The sequence below is a fragment of the Cynocephalus volans genome, chromosome 12, assembly GCF_027409185.1.
Source record: "Cynocephalus volans isolate mCynVol1 chromosome 12, mCynVol1.pri, whole genome shotgun sequence".
Classification (NCBI taxonomy): Eukaryota; Metazoa; Chordata; class Mammalia; order Dermoptera; family Cynocephalidae; genus Cynocephalus; species Cynocephalus volans.
This window is the reverse complement of record NC_084471.1, coordinates 66,289,616-66,309,375: the sequence shown is the minus strand read 5'-3', so window position 1 is coordinate 66,309,375 and position 19,760 is coordinate 66,289,616. Positions and strand designations below refer to the sequence as shown.

General features: G+C 51.9%; 2 protein-coding genes across 6 annotated transcripts in view; both read left to right on the top strand.

Moving 5' to 3' along the window:
* Positions 1 to 3,710: 3,710 nt before the first annotated feature.
* HOXC6 (homeobox C6) lies at positions 3,711 to 17,532 on the top strand. 5 transcript variants are annotated; one of them, XM_063074645.1, is made up of 3 exons: positions 3,711 to 4,246; positions 15,365 to 15,664; positions 16,371 to 17,532. In XM_063074645.1, exons 1-3 carry the CDS (start codon positions 4,165 to 4,167, stop codon positions 16,676 to 16,678), a joined length of 690 nt encoding a protein of 229 aa, XP_062930715.1. In that variant the 5' UTR covers positions 3,711 to 4,164; the 3' UTR covers positions 16,679 to 17,532. The 5 variants fall into 5 exon arrangements, with proteins under 5 accessions (XP_062930715.1, XP_062930718.1, XP_062930714.1 ...); XM_063074648.1 differs by having other exon boundaries at positions 4,169 to 4,246; positions 15,439 to 15,664; XM_063074644.1 differs by having other exon boundaries at positions 4,217 to 4,246; positions 14,424 to 15,664.
* Positions 4,170 to 19,760, top strand: part of HOXC4 (homeobox C4) — a 38,170-nt gene continuing 22,579 nt past the window's right edge. The window contains exon 1 of the mRNA XM_063074642.1: positions 4,170 to 4,246. The gene's annotated coding sequence lies outside the window, so the exon portion shown is untranslated. The remainder of the gene's footprint in view (positions 4,247 to 19,760) is intronic.

Sequence of the window (19,760 nt, the reverse complement as noted above, 5' to 3'; positions counted from 1 at the left end):
ACCCCAATGGGAAGAAAGATTTCCTCAGTCATCCACCCTCTTCCTCAGCCTTGGGCTGGGCCCAGACAAAGAATCTGCCCCATGCCCCTCCCACAGCTATACTTTTCTCTTCCAGGGGCTGAGGCTGAGGATGAGGCAGTGGGTTCTTTTTCATCTCCACACGCCCCTTGTGGCCAACCCTTGGCACCCAGCGCCCAGCACCAGACTAGTGGACAGGGTGGGGGGAGTGTGAGGCTCAAGGCAGCTGACCTGTCTGAAGGGCTTGGCTGGAAGATGACTAAAGATGGGGAGTGCTAAGTATGGGGGATGAGGAAGCTTAAGCCTGGGGGAGAGGAGAGGGGAAGGGGAAAGTGAGTGATCTGGTACACCAACCAGCCTGGGTTCACATCTTGAAATTCAAATTTGGCTGCACAGAGCCATCACTGTCACTCAGCCCACTGTGCCCACCCCAGCCTCTGTTCCGGCTGTTTCAAGCCTGCTCCAGGCTTCACCTTGGCAATTGGGCAGCTTGCCTGGCCCCTATAGTGCGGGCCATTTGCCTGGGGTAGGGGGTGCCTGCTGAATGGACAGTCCCATATCAGTAAGGAGAGTCTCCATTAAGATCATTATTCCCCAAAATAAAAAGTTGAAGGCTTAGGGACCCAGGGGCAAAGGGGTCTCTCACTTCTTTCTGGAGCGTCCTAGACAGAGAACTCTGTTTATGCCAATAAGATTCTGGTCAAATAATCCCAAATTCCAGAGATACAAGTCTTGTGACTCAGCCAGGAGAGGGGGAAAAGGGAGGGGAGGGGAATCTTCTGGTCTAAAAACCAGACCCCCAGAGACTAAAATATTTTTGAGGCCAGATCTTGCTGCTCGCGCGAGCTGTCTCTCTCTACCTCTGTCTCTTTCCTGGTCAATGTTTTTCCCAGACCCAGGCCCAGGCCAATTCTTGTGTAATTTCACCGGGGTCCCAGTCCCTGGCTTCCACGCAAAGTGGTCCTGAGTACATGATTGGGTTAGGCTCCTTCATAGGGGACTGCAGCACAAGAGAGGCTGCGGAGTGGAAGCATATACTGCGGGCAGCTGGGGATAGCTTTGAGCAGGAGCTCCGGGAAATCTACCAGAACCTGGGGTCCCTGCTGTGAGCTGCAGCACCAGCCAGGTAACCCTATTTGTGGGTACAACCCGGCTACCCACCAGGGAGGCTCAAAAAGAGAGCATGTCTCTCGGACCTCAGGCCTTCCCACGGGCGTCTCCACCATACTCCGAGGGATGGCCGAGAGCCGTTTCATTTTTAAGCGTGGAATTATTATTGCTATTAATAAAAATATCTGACCCAGTAGCTGAGCAGAATGAACCCTGCATTAAGTGTCTCCAAAGAGCCTCGCTGCTTCTCCCCATGTCCCCCGCTGCAAATATCCCATTTTTTCCTGGCCCCGCTCAGCAGTGTCCGTGGCCCCAAGCCCGGCGCGTCGGAGGGCGGGGTGCGTCTGGCGCCCGGCTTCGCTCAAGATGCCTGGCATCGGGAGGATCAGACCAAGGGAGCCCCAGCCGCCCCCTCACGCAGCACCCCCTCCTCCGCCCCTCCTGCCCACTGCCTATGTTTTCTCGTTTGGAAAGAAAAGGAGGTAAAAACCCGTTTTATGGGGGAACGTAATTGCGAGCGGGATGCGCTCTCTTTAGAAACGCGTCCTCCCGAATGCTCCCGCCGTCCCATTACCGGAATGGGGACCATTCGGCTGCTGCAGATAGGACTTACTCCCATTCTTTACTTTTTTATTAGCCAATCAAAGTGGCTTCCGAAAGCTATTTGTGATTTGTGAAAAATAGTATCTTTCAAAATGCTGAGTTGAAGCATCTCGCTCATTTCGCCTTGAATTTATTATTCTAATCTCAACCGTAGAGACAGGATAATGCAGCTATTAAGTTGGGGGTAAATTCGTTTCTCTGGATTTTTTTTTTTTTTAAATTCTCGGCATTTTCTTTCCTTCCCCACTTCCCCATTGCAAAGGCCAAGAGTGATGCGGGCCTGCAGGAGATCTGAGGGGTGGGGGGTGAGGGAGGTAATGAGCACCCTAAAGAGCTCCTTGGGGGACCCTTCCATAGGACAGTGGGTTGGCCTTCTCAGTCTCATATTCCACAAATGAGATGCCCCAGTGACTGCCTGACAACTGGAAAAGTTACCCCAGCCCCAATTAGAGAGAACTCAGAACAGGTTGTGCCACAGACTAGAAGTAAAATTTCCGGTGAGCTGCCCGCAGCGCTGTCCCATTCTCCCCACTGCCCATTGTGAAAAGCTGGGCCAGCGCTTCCTCCTCGTAATTTTTAACTACCTGTTATAAAATTTATGGGTGGGTTTGTAAAAGAAACGAGGTCCCTGCGTCCAGCTGAGGGAAGTGCTTTTTGCTTACTGTGGAAGAAGTTTGGGGAAGGGGTGAAGGATCCTCTTTTGGTCGATGTGGGGGTACCCAGCCATTGAGGTTCCCATGCCAACTTGATGCGGGACCAAGGGGAGGGCTTCTGGCCTTCAAATCTCCAGCCAGTGGGGAGGATGGGCAGGCTGCAACCCCACAATAAATAGTTTCTATGTGGGAATTTATTCTGGGTTTCCCACGCTGGACACACTACCAAAACTAGGGGTCTGGAGAAAAGGGATGCTCAGAATTTTAGCGTGGAAGGTGGAATTCAGGCCAGTAATAGGTTCTTTTTTCAGGGCCTTGGAAGTACATTCCAGCTGCCCAGACATTGACCGGCAAATTTTTCTGAAAAAGGCAGGTGGGTGTGGGTAACCTGACAAGATCAAAAAGGCTTCAAACTGCCTTGCACCCCAAGGAAAAAAGAAGCGGGAATCAAGACCTTAGGCTTTAATTTTAATTATGAAAAGATTGTGAGTAAGCTGCCATTTGAACCTAGGAAAAGAGACCTAATGCGAGGGATGGTCTTGAAGGAAAATGTCATTCTCGCTGAGAAAGGGAAATGGGAGTGAGGGTTGCTTTGAGGGTCCTGGAGGCCACCCCAAATTCTCACCCCTCTTGCTGCCTCGGCAGGAATGCCCAGGGCCCGTTCAGCCCTTTCAGCTCTTCAGACCACAGCCGGGTCAGGTTTGGTTGGGAGATTGCCAGCGGCCTGTGACTCCTGTTCCTGTCTGATGTGGAGTGGGGGTTAGAAACACCCCGATAGAAAAAAAAAAATGTTGATCTTCTCCTAGAAAAGAAGGCAGGGGTAGAGATGGCTTCCCTTTTCAGTCCCTTCACTCACCAGCCGTCACTGCCCCAAGGCCACAAATCTTTACAAAGCTTTAATTCCCCCAGATCCAACCTTAATACCCCAATTTATTAAGGAAAATATTTAAAATTCGGCACAGCGAAGAGAGGCAGCCAAGCCCCAGCTCCCGAACCCTTCCTTTTCTCTCCGTGTCCGGCCCCCCTCCCACCCAGCTCCTTCCGCGCTCGCCGGGAGCAGCCTGGCCCGTGGGGAGTGGGCGGTGGGTGGGGTTGGGTGGGGGTCAGGGGATGCTCCCTCTCTGAGAGAATTGGGTAAACATGGCGACCGCGGCTCCCATTTGCACACGCTACACAAATGCATCGCATTCCCGGTTGTTTGCAGAAAATTTACAGCTGAGTAATAAAAGTTTACGATCGACTCACAAGTTGGATTGGCCACAAGAAGTCATGTGGATTCCATCCATGAACGTGAACTTTTTATTGTGGTTTGTCCGTTCGGAGCGCTCCGCAGAACAGTCCTCCCTGTAAGAGCCTAACCAATGCCAGGGAAACCTGCGCTGGGCGCTCCCTTCATTATCAGTATTTTTTTTTAATTAATCTGATTAATAATTATTTTTCCCCCATTTCATTTTTTTCCTCCCAGGTGGAGTTGCCGGAAGCTGGGGGCACCTGGGGAGGGTGGGGATGGGAGGGGAGAGGCAGGAGTTGAGGGCATCTCTCTCTCCCTTCCCGACCCTCTGGCCCCCAAGGGGCAGGAGGAATGCGGGAGCAGGAGTTGAGATGGGGAGCTGCAGATGCCTCTGCCCCTCCCGTCTCCCAGACTCTCCCTCCTGCCCCCTTCTTGCAACTCTCCCTAATTTTGTTTGGCTTTTTGATTAGGACTATTCTTTTTATTTTTAAATTTATGTAAAGTACATGTGTGTGTGTGGAGCTGAGACAGGCTCGGCAGCGGCACAGAATGAGGGAAGACGAGAAAGACAGAGAGTGGGAGAGAGAGAGGCAGAGAGAGAGGGAGAGAGGGAGAGTGACAGCAGCGCCCGGTAAGTGTTTCCTTATTGGTTCAAATATGTAACTAATGGTCCGTAGCTGGGTGGCGGTTTCAAGATAAGGACAGCAGCGGCTTGTCTTGGTTAGAGAGGAGAGGGGGTTGGCGAGAGGGTGGGCGCGTGGGTAATTATGGGGAGGAAACGTGGGGGAGGGAGAGAAATGGGGTTAAACCGGAATACTGGTAACTGGTAGTGCGGCGAGTGTGTTGTCCTAATGTCACTGTGCGCCGAATTGGGGGCCGTGGGGGGCGGGCAAGAGGACTGCGCCTGTGGGGCGCAAGCCCGGAGTCGAGGGCGCCGGCCCTCCGCCTGATGCCCGCCGTGTCCGTACCTGTTTATTATAGATCTGCGGCCTCTTGGCTAATGGGACCTAGACGGAAGGGGCCTGGAAGCTCAAACTCCAGGGCTGGAGAGAGAACCTGTAGGCTGTGCTCTTTGCCCCCCGAGCAAAGTCAGCCCCCCACCCGCAAACAAACTTTCCGCCTCCCCCTCCCTGTCCGGCAGTCCCCTCCCTTCCGGAGAGCGCGGCCGCAGAGCTCACACATGCGCAGTGTGGGCCCAGGGCCGGGCCGCAGAGCAGGAAGCCAGCGCGGCTAGGCGGGCGGCTGGGCCTGTTAATTGGCAATTAGGGGGGAGGCTGGTAGCTGGTGCGCGTCAGCTGAGGGGAGAGCGTCTGCCCACCCCATACTCCCGCCCCCTCCAGGGTGGATGGAGGGGTGGGAGGTGCCCTGAACTGCGGGTGGAGGGTGGGGTATGCGGTACTCAAAAGCTGTCTTGTGCTCGGAGAAAAGAGGCCTATCAGCTTTACCTTCCCGGGTCCGGCGCCCCCACCCCCAGTCGCGGCCATCCCACCCGGGATGTCCACTGGACTGCTTCACCCGCCTCTCATGGTTGCTTTAGGCTTGGACCTGCCCTGTCAGGGGCAGAGGTGGGAATGGGGGAGGCCTCAGGCAGGGCGGGGACAGGCCCAGGCTTCGCGGGCAGGGCTTCCCGGGTGCTGTGGAGGTAGTGAGGACTCAAGGGGCGGCCGGCTCAAAGGGTAGGAGCGTCAGAATGGGGCGGCCGGGAGGGTCCTGGGCGCCCGGGATCTTCCTAATAATTGGTGCTAATGGCGTGTTGTATAGTCTTAACCCGACACATATGGTTTCATAACACAGTGGCTTAATTTTTTCCAAATGTATGTGGCCCGGAATGTGTTACAGTTTGATATACGACCCCGCCCTGCTCCCCGGCCTGGGTCCGAGATGACCCCTATATGTGTGTTTCTGTTTATGGGCGACGCACACGCAAGCGCTTACATACCCAGGCAGACACACCCCAGAGCCGGGGGTGGGGGGCGCATATGCCTGGGGAGTTTAGAGTCTGGGGGCCAGACTCACCTTCAATCCGAGGCAACACACCCTCCTCCCAGTCCTCTCCCAGAGGCGCAACGGGGATTCTGCGCCAAGCCCTGGTGGGGGAGGGGATCATCCTCGATTTCCTGTTTAAACCCTAACCCGTCGTGGGGGGGGGGGGAGTGGGAAGAAAACCCGTTTTTATCATATTCTTAAAAACACAGTTCGACTGCGTTCAAATCAAACCCCTTGGGTCCGAGCTGTGAATCTTTTCTCCCCTCCCTACATAACCCCCTTCCCTTCCTCTCCTGCCGCCCCCAAATTCCCCTTTGGCAGCCTACATAAAGGCCTCTGAGGTATTCTCCCAGGGGAAGAAATGGCATTTTCTCTCCCTCTCTCCCCCCGCCCCCCCATAGGACTAGCGTGTCGGCAGAGGCGTCTGCCGAGGGGCTAATTTCGCGTTCCTTGTTTACGATCGGGAAAAGCGCTTGGCTCTCCCCAAATGGGCCCTGCCCGCCGCCTGCTCCGGCTGCCACGCACTCTCCCGCCGCTCATGAAAAGCCCAAAGGCTGACGCCCCGGGGAACCAGGCAGTGGGCGGCCAGGATCCGGAGTCTATGGGACCTGAAAAGGGCAAGGGGAGTACGGTGGGACAGTGGAGGGGCCCGAGAGGCCCGAAAATGGGAGTCTTTCTCCTGGTGTAATGTGCGAACCGCCAACCGGTGAGGCCTCTATTTCTCTCTCTTTCGCCTTTATTTTGTCCGCCCCCGCCCCTGTGGATGACTGCACTGACATGGGACTGGGGTGGGGGGGCGCTTCTTTGTTCGCCCCCGAAAGAAAACCATTTCCCGAGAAGGCCATTCAGGCCAGTGGGGATTCACCTGGGATATTAAAGGGCCCCCTCCCATCGGAGGGGCGGGCCTGGGCGAGACCGGGGTATTTTTCTAGGCCTACAGGGATCTAATTGAATGTGCTGACAGCGAGATTTCGGGGTACTAGGGTTTGAGGTTAATAGCACCATCCTGAGGTCCTTATATAATGTTTTTATCGATTTTCTGTCCCTTCCTGGCTATGGTCCTGCAGGCCCCCACACCTTACCCTATGCCCTTCACTCCTAGACCCCTCCTTATGAGACAGTGATGTGGAGAAAGCATAGCAGAAGTGACTGGTCCTGGTTTTCCAGTTTTCTAGTGTGGCCAGGGGATAAACAGGACCCCAACGCTAGCCTTCTGCTTCTCGGTTACTTTCGCTTTTCTTTCCCTTCTTTCTCTCCCTCTCTGGCTGTGAAACAGGAGCACAAGAGGGGCCACTATTAGCAACTCTCAGCCTCCCTGCAGGCCAAATTTTCTGTAGACATGGTCTTTTGCTGCAGGAGAGCTCTTCTGTGATTACCTAATAATAGTCAGGGTGGCTGAGAATAGAATCTGGCTCAAGGACTCTGCAAACCTCGGGCTGAGGCTGCAGAGACACTGCATCTGTGGGTCAGGGCCTGGCAACATTCCCTGGAGCCCAGGGCCGCAGGTTTCCCTTCTGAGCCCTGATTATGGTCCTGCAGGCCACCACACCTTAACCTATGGGCACTCCCAGGCCTGCCCTTACGGGGGCTTTGTCAGCCTTACCATCTGCTGTATTTCATGCACCGATTCCTAGCTAAGGAGAAATGGGCAGAGCAAACCCTTTCTCTCTGGTCTGACAGTTGTGATCCCCACGGAGAATGCGACCTTGTTTGGAGAAGGCGACCTTGTGGGTTGGCTGTTGTATTCTGAAAGCAGGCTTGGTAGCTTTATACATTTCTTATATATGGGCTCAAATGTACAGACTCAGACTTATGCATGTACAGATACAGACTCATATTTCCTCGGTTGTTGATTGTGTATAACCATGCCCACATTTGCTTAAACACCATTTTATGTGCATGCAAAATTTTGTTAGTCCTCACTAGATGAGAGTGGGCTCCTGGAAGTACTTGGGTGCACCAAAGAGGCTTTCTGTGTATGCTCTGCTGGAGATATGTGTGTGCTGGAATCGGGGTATGTGGGTTCCAATAGGCAACGGATGCCACAAAAGCTTTCTCAAACCCTATTGCTTTTGCTGTCCAAACAGCTGCGCTGGAGAAATTCTAAATCCCTTCTGCTTTCTCTCCACACCTCCCCACAAACCTCCCCTACTTAGAGAATGTTTCACAAGGGGAACCCAGCTGTCTGGAAAATGAGTTCTGTGAGACCCTGTCAAGGGTATGGTGGGCCTGCGAGCAGTTCTGCACAGTTGGGGCTGGGCCCTAGTGCTGGAAGCCTCACTAGTGCTGAAGGGATTGGAGTAGTTAACAAGGTAGCCTCTGGGCAGTGGTCTAGGGTGGCTGCCACCAGGCGAGGGTGCTTGAAGAGGCTGGTGGAGAACGTGAGCCAAAAGGGGTCGAGGTACGGTGAACATCTGTTCCTCTTCCTGCTTGTCCTGGCTGCTCACCCCACCTCAGATGTGCCTGTGTCTGTAGGGACAGATTAGGAACTCTATAAGGTCCCCCAAATACCCAGATCTGGTTACTGGTGGGATTGCATTTTAATCCTTTCTGCTACCTTAGCCAGGGCAAGCCCGGGGTGGGGAAAAGTTTGGTCCGGCTGGCGGGGGAGAGGAAGCTGGGCCCGGCTGCCGGCGGTGCCTGGAGCCCTGAGTACGGGTGGCGAATTAATCAGCCTCCTCTCCCAGACTTTCTCCTTTCTGGGGCCACAAAGACAGGGCAGAGGGGAAATATAAATGTCACCGGAAAACCCCATAAAAGAAAGCAAGGAGAGGAGCGGAGCTCGAGGGGTTTTCCACTGCTCTCTAGGCGATCAGGTTCCTCCCAAGTCTCTCCAGTCCAGACATGCTGCGCAGGAAGGCGCGCAGCTTTCTTCCACCTTCCTTCCCTCTCACCAAGGGCAGCCTCAAGCTTTCAGACCTTGACCACCCGGGGCGCTGGGTGACATTACCCCAGAACTGTGCCCCTCACCAGGCCCACAGCTTCTGCCATGGTGTCATAGCCGCCCCTGTTTATTGTGTCTGTGAGTTGTTTACTTGTTTTGTCTGCTGCCACCCTGTGTCAGAAACCCGCCAAACCAGCAAACTCGCCCAGGAGAACAAAGTGCAGCGCTATCCCGAGCTCCCTCCCCTTTCCAGCACCCCCTCCTGCCCTTACAAGTTCCCTCATTCTCCCTTTTGGAGGGGAGGAAGCAGAAATCGTCCTAAAATAGGGCAGCTGTTTATTGGGTCGGGGGAATTATGGGGACACCATAAACCACAGGGTGTCCCGGTGGTGGAGAGACTTATGAGCAGTCCTCCCCTTGCCTCCGGCTTTTCTTCCTTCCCCCTGGTAACCGCTTGGTTAAGGGGGCCACAGTCATTAAGAAAGTTGAGCACACCCCCCCACCCCACTCCCCTACTCCTTTCTGCAGAAGTTTCCCTGAAACACAGGTTGTTGGGTTTTAAATCAGGGTAATGTTGGTGGATTCATAAAATTAGATAAAACATGTCGCTCTTCTCTCACTCTCCCCTCTCTTCAGCCCCCCAAAATAGCAGGGAATTTAAGCAAATCCTACAAAATTAAATTGCCCCTTCACTAAAGATCCTATAAATCTCCAATCCCGCCAGGTGTAGAGTCAGAGAGGCCGCAATTCGCCTTTAATCTTGCTACTGGCTATCAAATCTAAAAGAGTAGAATCGAAGTAAGTAATATTCTCGTTTCTGAAATTAATTCCCTCCTCCCCATCTCTCTCCCTCTTTTCGCCAGCACAGATTAAATGGTTCTTTCAGATCTGCAAACAATAAAGGATAAAATTATTTATAGGGAAATGAGGAGTATGTTTCATTGTTGGCTTATTGTTCCAGAACATAATAACATTTTATTTTCAAGCGGAAGAAGTTAGGCCAGGGAAAGAAGAGAGGAGAAAGGGATAAAAAGTAAGGTTAGGCTGGGTACCCACACACAAAACTCCTGCTGTATATAGGTTTTATGACTATAATTTTCTTATGGCAACTCAGTGTGATGTCATAAATGACTAGTTCTTGAATTTTACAATTCTCATAAACCTCCAAAATCAGTCCAAGCAATACTAGATGTCAAAGGGTATAAGAGAAGCCAGGGCAATGGGGATCCTTTGGCCCAGGGCAGAGCAGCACACCCCCTATTACCCCTTCTTTCTCATCTGACACCCTCTTGAGGCCCTATTTTGGGGGCAGAAAATAGTTTGAATATTCTGTATGTTAATTTTTCCTCCTGGACCATGCAAGGCCCCTTGCTTTGCCCCCTGAAACATTCCTAGGCATCTGAGCTCCCTCGTCATCCCCATTCAATGGGGATGAGAAGCTCCGTTCCAGGCTCTCCACATGCCCACTCCTCAGCTGATATTCAGCTGCTTCGGATAGAGGTGGGAGGCTTGGGAGCCAGGCCCCAAAAAGCCAGAAATGATTTCTTCCAGATGGAGCCGGAAGGGGGCTCGGGGTTGAATGTGATGGAACAGAGGTGCTTGGAACCTATTTTACTTTTTAACCTTTAGCCAGAGAAATGAATTGAGAAGCCAAACACATGCCGATGTGAGGGTTTGTATCTGCTGCTGGTAGCAGCAGTAAGTGGAATGTCAGCAAGGAAAGGTCAGGCAGAAATCTGGAAAAAAAAGAGAGAGGAGAGGAAATATGACATGAATTAGTAGAGACCCTCCATATACCTTTTTTCTCTATTTAATTGCAATAAAGCAAAAACAGCTCTCAACTGCTTCTTAGCTCAAAAGAGGAGTCACCAGCACAGGCCTCCGAAGTGTTTGGGGCAGTTCTCAGCAGCTTGACATGCCCCATCTGGTCTCTTTCTCTTTTCCCCCTCCTTGCTGACCCCCAACTCCCTTCAGCTGTCTAGCCTGGGCCCTTTCCCCAGAATATCGGCACCCCCAAATGGGATCCATTTCTGGGTTAGGTGTGTCAGATTTCACTTTTCTCCTAGCGTCTCCATGCTGAACTTTGAAAGGAGAAGGAGTGTTCCTTTTTGGAATGCAGTGAGTTTATGGTAGGGGGGGAGGAGCTACATGCTCAGACAACTTCCCCCACCATATCTATGAGAAACTGGAAGCCCCTTGGGTGAGGCATGCTTTGGTGTCCCCAAGCAGACTGAATTCCCTACCCTGCGTTCAGGTTCTCTGGCAGACCGGGAGGCTCTCTTGGCAATCCTTTTACTCTGAGTTCCACGGAGATCAAAAGAGCTTGTACACAAAACACCATGCATTTAGAGTAGGATTTATTTTTAAATCTCTAAATAAAATATCTAATCATAAGCCAGTCTGGCCAACTGAACAGTCGCTCTAGAACAGCAAAGCTTTAACCAAATAGTGCGATTGTGAGGGGAGCTGAGCAATTATTGAATCTCAGCTTTCTCTGTAAGAGGGATTTTAGCTCTCGCCCAGTGGCACAAAAGGGGCCGGCAGGGCAGCCGCTCTTTTCCTGCTCTGGAAAGCTAGAATTGGGGGTGGGGAGAAGGGACGGGCAGCTGCAGTAGCTTCCAGGCAGCCAAGCGCCCAGGCCGAGCGCTGAGTCCTGCGGCTCCACTGTTCAAGTCCCTGAGCAACCTCCGGAGGCGCCGAACTGAGCTGTAGTTGGCGGAGCTGGCAGCCAGGAATGGAGTGTATCTGCGTGCAAGGGTGGGTGAGTCACAAATATCCATACAGAGTTGGGGGATCTGGGGAGAGAGAGGAAACCGGCAGAACACAAATTAAGGAGGACCTCTGGTAAAGATTGCCCCAAATAAAAATTCCTGATCTCATCCCCTTCACTTCAAATATCCCTCCAGAAGAAATTAATATATTTCCCAGAGCAGAGTGGAAAGCAAAGGCAGGCAAGGTGAGGCCTGCCCATGAACCTCTTTAGGGCCAGGTCCAGTCCCACCCACCCTCTCCCCAGGTCAGAGCCACACAGGCCCCCAGCTTTTCCCTGGCCTGGAGCAGAGTAAAGCTGGATTGGGAGTGCTTAAGTGCCCAGGCTCCAGTGCAACCCTTAGCCTTGGGGACTCCAGGCCAGTGACTGCACCCTACTCAGGCCCAAGGCGCAGGCAGTAAATTCCTCTCCTGTAATTAGCGCTCATGAAAAGCATGTGTTTTGGATGGTGATGGTTGGGGGGGACTGAAACAGCTAGTGGCAACTTTCCCCCTTTACTTCTTTTCTGTGTTTTTTTGAATCCTGTTTTTGAATCCACTAATTACAGCTCTAAAAGTGAAAATCTACTCTTGATACCAGGCCCCCTCCAAAAACCTGATTCAGGAGGCCAAGGGGCCAGAGCAGCACTGAGATCTGCTTAATGGGGGTGTTCTCTGATTTTTAGGCTTGTTATATAGAAAAAAAGAGCAACTCCTCTCTCCTCCTTCCCAAGGCTTGTGCATATTTACAGAGCTTAACTGCAGTTTTAATAAAACATCTGTTCTTGCTTCTGCTGATGAGTTTCCATAATTGTTTTCAGACAAATTTAACAGGAAAATATAAATATATTTAGAAAAATCCAAGTCCCAGCTTTCCCCCCATAGACAGCCGTTCTTTTGAAAAAAAAAAAAATTAAGTTAACATGAAATAGGAAAAGGAAAATATAATCCAATGGAGGAAAGATCGGGCTCATCTGATCTGCTCTCCCCCCTTGGAGCGAATCCTTCCGGCAGATTTCAGTTGCATAATTAAAGATCTAACTGAAAGAAGGAGGCTTCTTCCCTCAGGAATGGAAGGTGATGGGAGAGAGTGTGTTGGAAATTAATTTTGCCAAAAGCAGTGGGGGAATTTATTTGTATTTCTGCTTTCCTTTCCCTCCCCCTTCCAGCATTTCTGCCTTTTTCTTCCAGCAGCTGGTTTCTGTTCATTATAAATCGGCGAGACCTTTCAGTCTCTGCCCTCTATTTAGGGACGTAATAAAACACTTAACTTTCCGGGCCCGAGACTTACATTCTGCTCTTCAGGTCGCACCCCCCACTCCACACACACACCGCCCACCTCCTTTAGGCTTCAAAAGAGAATCTCCCCAACTTTGGGTCCCCTTTTCTCTCCAGACTTGGTTGAAGAGGGTCTCAAGGAAACTCAGGCATCCTTGGGGTGGGGTGGGGGGTGGGGGTTATTGTAGCAAATGCTTCCCCGGAAGCCTTTCTTTCTTTCAAGGTCCCACCCTCCCCCACCTACCCATAAAAGGGATTTTAAAATACATAGAAAATCAACACTCATTGAAAGCGAAACCTCATTAAGACATCCTATCTTCCATCATTCAATTTGTTGTACATTGCAACAATTTAATATCTTGAAGGAAATATCACCGACATGATTTATCCCTCTAGCAATCTCTCTGAAATGGGGGGAAACTTACTCTCTCTTCTGGCTTCTTCTACCTGTTACACTGCTACCCTCAGGGCAGAAAGGAGGCTGGGAACTCTGAGAGAGGCTACTTGTGTCCAGGGGTGCACAGACTTGTTCCCTAGCTCAGTCTCCAGGGTACTCCCCTCTTGTTCTCTCTCCCTCTACCTCTTGCCCTCCAGGGGGCCTGGAGCCCCAACCAGCTGTTGGAAACCTCTGCCCAGGCATGCCATGAATTCAAGGACAGCTGGATTCTAGAGTGGAAAGCAACTCATGTTGGTGTCTATGTTTGTGTGTATACCTGCCATGTTACCCCAAAATGAAATAACTCATCTAAAAATTTCTTCCTTAATTTGAGAACCTCCTCTACCCTTTCAGCTTCATCTCCTTGGGACGAAGAACGTGTGGTCTAATAGGAGAAACCATTACAATTATAGGGGTCTTTCCCTTGCCCTTTTACATACCAACACATTTCCTTCCTTTCTAAGGATGGGGGCTGTATTTTTATAAGCCAACACAAATTGTCTGGCAGGAAGACTCTTCAACCCCCTAACGAGGTTCATGTATTAACTAACATGTTGTCTCCACCAGCAGCTACACACTGTCTGCTTTTGGGTTCGAAACTTTATTTTTCTCCCCTAGTGACACTCCAGGGAAACCTTAACGTTACAGAAGATGAATAAACGAGTTTTTTCCCAGCATAGTCCCGTTTATGGCTTTATTGCTACCCATTGATTACTCCGCTTTGTTACACAGAAGGAAAAGATCATAAAATCCGGCGACATCCGGGTTCTTGTTATAGAAAATCGCCCCCCCCAAAATGGTGAGGGGAAAATATGAGCTTTCACTACTCCCTGCACACACCCCACCGTCCCCTTTTTGTCAGCTCAAAGCATTTTCAGCCTATGTCACAATATTAAATTAAGTTTGGATTAATCAGGAGAAAAACCCCATCTGTACACCTTCCGCTGTTTCAGTTCGCCCACTGCGGCTCCCTCAGAAGCTTCAGACTCAGCTGCCTTTTCCTAACCTTCTCTTCCTTTTTCTCAGCCCCTAGGCAGAAAAAAATGGGGGTAGGAGCTGCTGAGAGGCCTCAAAGGGGCGACTGGCATTTGGGTGAGACCTCCCCAGGAACCCTTTGCTGGGGTCCCCAAGCCCCAGAGTTCAGGTCCAGGGGCGCCTCCCCTGGCAGGGCAGTGAGTCTGGAGGGGGCAGGAGTCTTCGGATCTGTGCAGGGGCTTGAGCCTGCAAGAAGCTAACTGTTCATCAGAGCCCCAACCAGCCTTCTCTTTCTGGCTGGATCCTATGTGAATTACCCCACTGGCCCTGGCTGGCTCCAAATCATAAATTCTCACCAACATAAACAGGAGTTGATGTCTCTAGAAAGACTCACAGAGTTTTCTTTCTTCTTCATTTCTTCCTCTCTCTCTTTCTCTATCTCCCATCTTTTACTTCTTTTTCTCCCTTTCCTATTTCATTTTTATACATTTTCCCTTTTAGGCAAAAATACTACAAGAGTTTCCCCAAAAAGGGAGTCTTGAGGAAGAGGCAGAAGGGGGCTACGAGGCAGAAGAAAGCAGATGCATGGCCTCTTTGCCCACTTCAGCTGTGCCACTGTGCCTTGAAGTCTCATCCTCACCCCTTTAGACCTAATTATTGCTCCCCACATCCCCCCACACCCAATACTCAGCCACACTCTCCTTTTTGGCACCCTGTTTTATGAAATTTCTTTCTACTTATGATTTTTTTAATGGGAAAAAATATATACTGTTTTAGTGATGGGGAGGACTCACTTTCATGGGGTGTCAAGCCAGGATTTCCTGTAGGATTTCTGGGGACCTTCCTGAGCTGGGAAAGAGGTCCTCTCATTGAGAAATCAGGATGTAACTTAAGAAGGGGCAGATATAAAAGATGAAATTCAATTGAAAATACAGAGATTTGTCCAGCCTGACTCTAATCACAGCACAGCAAAGTTAGCTGGGGCTGAGAGGTTTCCTGGGAGTACAGCTGTCCTTCCCTGGGCCCCAAGGCCCTGTTCATGGACACGCACCCCTCCTTCACCCCCAAACCAGTTCCCTTACATATATATTTTTAAAAGAAATCTAAGTCTTACTTTCAAAGCACACACTTAGTCTCAACTAGGGAATCAACAGAAGCAGAAGCGATTTTTTTCCCCCTTCTTGACATCTGGCTTGCGATTGGCTGGAAGGGGGTCAGCTGACTTTGTCATTTTGTCTGTCCTGGATTGGAGCCGTCCCTATAACCATCTAGTTCCGAGTACAAACTGGAGACAGAAATAAATATTAAAGAAATCATAGCCCGACCAGGTAAAGGCAAAGGGATGAATTCCTACTTCACTAACCCTTCCTTATCCTGCCACCTCGCCGGGGGCCAGGACGTCCTCCCCAACGTCGCCCTCAATTCCACCGCCTATGATCCAGTGAGGCATTTCTCGACCTATGGAGCAGCCGTTGCCCAGAACCGGATCTACTCGACTCCCTTTTATTCGCCACAGGAGAATGTCGTGTTCAGTTCCAGCCGGGGGCCGTATGACTATGGATCTAATTCCTTTTACCAGGAGAAAGACATGCTCTCAAACTGCAGGCAAAACACCTTAGGACATAACACACAGACCTCAATCGCTCAGGATTTTAGTTCTGAGCAGGGCAGGACTGCGCCCCAGGACCAGAAAGCCAGTATCCAGATTTACCCCTGGATGCAGCGAATGAATTCGCACAGTGGTGAGTTTTACAGCTCCGAGATATAAATTAAATAAACTGAACTGGCTTTATGACCGGCTTCCCTAGAAGAACGGGCGGAGAGAGTTTTTTATGGCCCCATAAAAACAATCACGCTCGTCTCCTCGCCGACGCCGAGACAGGGCCCCTCTTCTGCCCCCTCTGCTCGCCTCCTGCTCGCTCGCAGGGGCCTGGCCCCCTCGGCCCCTGACGGACTGGAGGGCTCCAAGGCGAACTGAGGGGGCAGGAACAGGACAGGGGATGGGAGGGGGGCAGAGGTAGGGGGAGCCCCCCAAAGTCGAGTCAGGCTGGGGGGGGGAGGAGAGGACAGAAAAGTGGGGAGAAGTTTCCATGGAGCCAGGATGCTTGGGGAGATGGGGGAGCCCAGTCATTGAGAAATAGGGCCCTCGTCTCCAGAATTTGGGATTTTGCAAAAATCAGCTTTTAGACTTGCAGTTTTCTGCCTGGTTTTTGCCCCGCCCCCACGCCCCATACACCTTTCTTTGGGACACACACCTCCCACCCTATGGGAGGACTAAATGGAGTTGGGGTTCTGGCTGTACCCCCAGTGGGGGTGGGGTAGGGCAAAAGAAAAAGGGCAAGAGCCCGAGGGGACTGTGAGCTGCTGGCCAAGTTGGGAGGGTCAGGAGTTTGCTAGGCGAGATCGTCTGCTGATTGTTTTTAGTGTGTTTTGTGCCTGGATCTCTAGGGGTCGGCTACGGAGCGGACCGGAGGCGCGGCCGCCAGATCTACTCGCGGTACCAGACCCTGGAACTGGAGAAGGAATTTCATTTCAACCGCTACCTAACGCGGCGCCGGCGCATCGAGATCGCCAACGCGCTCTGCCTGACCGAGCGACAGATCAAAATCTGGTTCCAGAACCGCCGGATGAAGTGGAAAAAAGAATCTAATCTCACGTCCACGCTCTCGGGGGGCGGCGGAGGGGCCGCCGCCGACAGCCTGGGCGGAAAAGAGGAAAAGCGGGAAGAGACAGAAGAGGAGAAGCAGAAAGAGTGACCAGGACTGTCCCTGCCACCCCTCTCTCTCCTTGTCCCTCGCTTCCCTCGACTCTCCCCTAATCACACACTCTGTATTTATCACTGGCACAACTGATGTGTTTTGACTCCCTAAAACAAAATTAGGAAGTCAAACGTGGACCTGAAAGTCAGCTCTGGACCCCTCCCTCACCGCACAACTCTCCCCACGCGCCTCCTCCTCCTGGCTCCCTCGCTAGCTCGTTCTCGGCTCGTCTGCAGGCCCCTTCCTCCCCCGCCCCACAGGCCTTGGGGACTAGGTCCCTGAACCTCGCTCCAGACCCCACAGATTTCCCTCCAAATGAGGACTTGGCTCCCCCGCCACTCCCTCACCGCCCCCCACCCCGCCCCAGCGCAGAGAGCCGGCTCCCGGGCCCTGGGGCCTCTGCTCCGGGACCTCGGGACCCGGCCTGGTAGCCGGGGAGGGCGGGAGGACCAAGGAGGGCGCGCCTTGGCCCCACAGCAACCCCGAGGGCCTCCCCACAGCCCCTGCCCAGCCCGTCTGCCCCAGCAAATGCCCAGCCCAGGCAAATCGTATTTAAAGAGTCCTGGGGGTCATTATGGCATATTACAAACTGTGACCGTTTCTGTGTGAATATTTTTAGCTGTATTTGTGGTCTCTGTATTTATATTTATGTTTAGGACCGTCAGTGTTCCTATCCCCATTTTAAAAAGAAAAAAAAAAGGGAAAATGACAAAAAGAGAAAAAAAGTGAATGACGTTTGTTTAGCCAGTAGGAGAAAATAAATAAATCCCCTCGTGTTACCCTCCTGTATAAATCCGACCTCCGGATCCGTTCTCGAATATTTAATAAAACTGATATTATTTTTAAACGTTTATATCGGGATTTCTGTTAATTTGCTCGTCCGCCGGCCTTGGGGTGAGAGTTGGAGCAGGCTACAAACCCTACCGCGTCTACCCGCCGCCTGCAAACCCCCCAGCCCTCTGCACTCGCCTTTCCCGAGCGCCTGGCCTGGTCTCCCGGTTCTCCCGTGATGGCGCTGGGGGACTGGGAGGCCTCTCAGGGCTCCCTATGCGGAGCAACACACACCCCGCAAAAAACGGCCGCATAGGATTTTGTTGGGGGGGGAGCCTGGGTTAGTCGTGTTGGGCTCCAGCCCCACACAGGCCTTTCTTCATGCCTGTGATAGCCTGGGGTCCTCTGCTTCTGAACCCCCAGGCCCAAAAGGCCAGAAAAAAAAGCACTATCAATGCACCAGGGTCGCCCCCGCCCACTCCCAGGAGTTGGGGGGTGGGGCGCCGCACGAGTAAGCCCCTGGCCTGCGCCAGGCCGGCTGTTGCGAAACGTGTTGGAGGCGGAGAGCAGAGAGGAAAGAAGACTGCGGGATTCGAGCCCTTCGGCAGGGACTGAGCGATTCAAGGACACCTCGAAAGAGAAAGCCTGGAAACTAAGCTCTCGCCTGCTCTGGGACTCCTGACGTGGCCTGGACAAAACTCCTTTTTCCTTACAGCCCCAGCTGGTCTGGTTCCTTCCTCTTCTCTCCTCAAACCTGGCGGTGTGAAGCACAGTCGGACCCTATTTCCCAGCTCCGACCTTCTCTCCCCAAGCCCAGCCAGAGAAACCTGAGTGGGCCTAGGGGGAGAGGTGGTGAGGACAGTGTCCTGGACAGAAAAAAATCTGCCAGTTTTCCAGACCCTCCAGATGCCCTCCTGCGCCTCCACCAGCGGGAAGGGGGGCTTCTCCTGGCAGGGGCGGAGATTTCCAGGGGAGAATCAGGCAGGAAAGAGTAAGACTTGGGGCTAGAGGAGGAGGGGAAAGGGAAGAATGGCTGCAGAGACCCTGGTGAAAAGCTGCATAGGTTGCCAGGCGCCTGTCCTACCCATTTCCCAGCCGGGTTCTCTTCATGCCTCCAAACAGGTCAGAAATTGCTCTCCTATGGACCTTCTGGATTCAGGTCCCTGGGAAGCCTGGTCCAGCGGCCTTTTCCTCAAAGGTCACAAAACAGGCCTTTTTCTCTGCCTTGTTCATATAGTTTTTGTGGAGGCTTGAATCTTGCTTCTCCATACCCTCTATTAACACCTATTTTTTTAAATCTAAAATATCTGACATTTGTACCGCATGAGGATCACACACAGGTATGCAGAACAGTCCTCCAGTCCGTTGTGTCAGGTTCTTTTACACACACACACACACACACACACACACACACACACACACACACACACACACACACACACACAAACACACTTGAAAATTGCCTTGTTGCCACTCTGGAGTCCCTGGCATGGTGAGGTCTACCAAACTCCACCAGCTCCTCACCTCCAGGATCATCCTAGAAAATCTCCAGCACTTCAGCCTTTTGACCTCATATCTAGTTCTGCCTGCCCAGGACCTCTCCTGGGCTTCCTGTCTACCTCTCCAAAGGCTGAGTTTACTTTCCTATACTGATAGGCACCTCCTCAGCAGTAGCAGGGCCTTGGGGCCTCCAAGGCAAGGAAACTTTGAGGCAAGGAACCTTTGAGGCAAGGGACCTCAACCTCTGGTTTAAGAAACCTGAGATAAGCCTTCTTGGCTCTCCAGCTTGGATAGGGGCCAGTCTACCTAAATCCCCTTTCCTCAGCCATTTTGAAGATTGGAAAGTTCTGGTGAGTGGAGGAGAACGGAGCTATCATTACAAAAGCATCTCTGTGCATCCTAAATAGGGCCTCATCTTTTCTCAGATTTAAATAGAGCTTAAAAGTGCAGCTCAAGGATTTGTTGAGGTAACAATCAGCTTCTCCTCCACAGGATAGAAAATCCAGCTGCCGGAAGGCGAGCCGGCGCTCCAGGATGCAATTCCTCCAAGTCGGCACCAGGTGTCGCTGTGGGCTCGTTGTCCCGGCTACCCCCCAATTCCAAGAACCATTTTTTTTTCTCCCCCTTCCCTCTTTCTCTCTCTCTCTCCCTCTTCCCCTTGGTTGGGCTTTGCCAACATATCAAGATGCGTTTCGCCGGCTTCCATCACTAACCTCCCGGAGGTCATCAAGCCAAATTTATGAGTGGCCGCTCGAGTCACGTGACTCTATTTAAGGCTCCCTTATTTGGGAAGAGCGCATAGGATAAA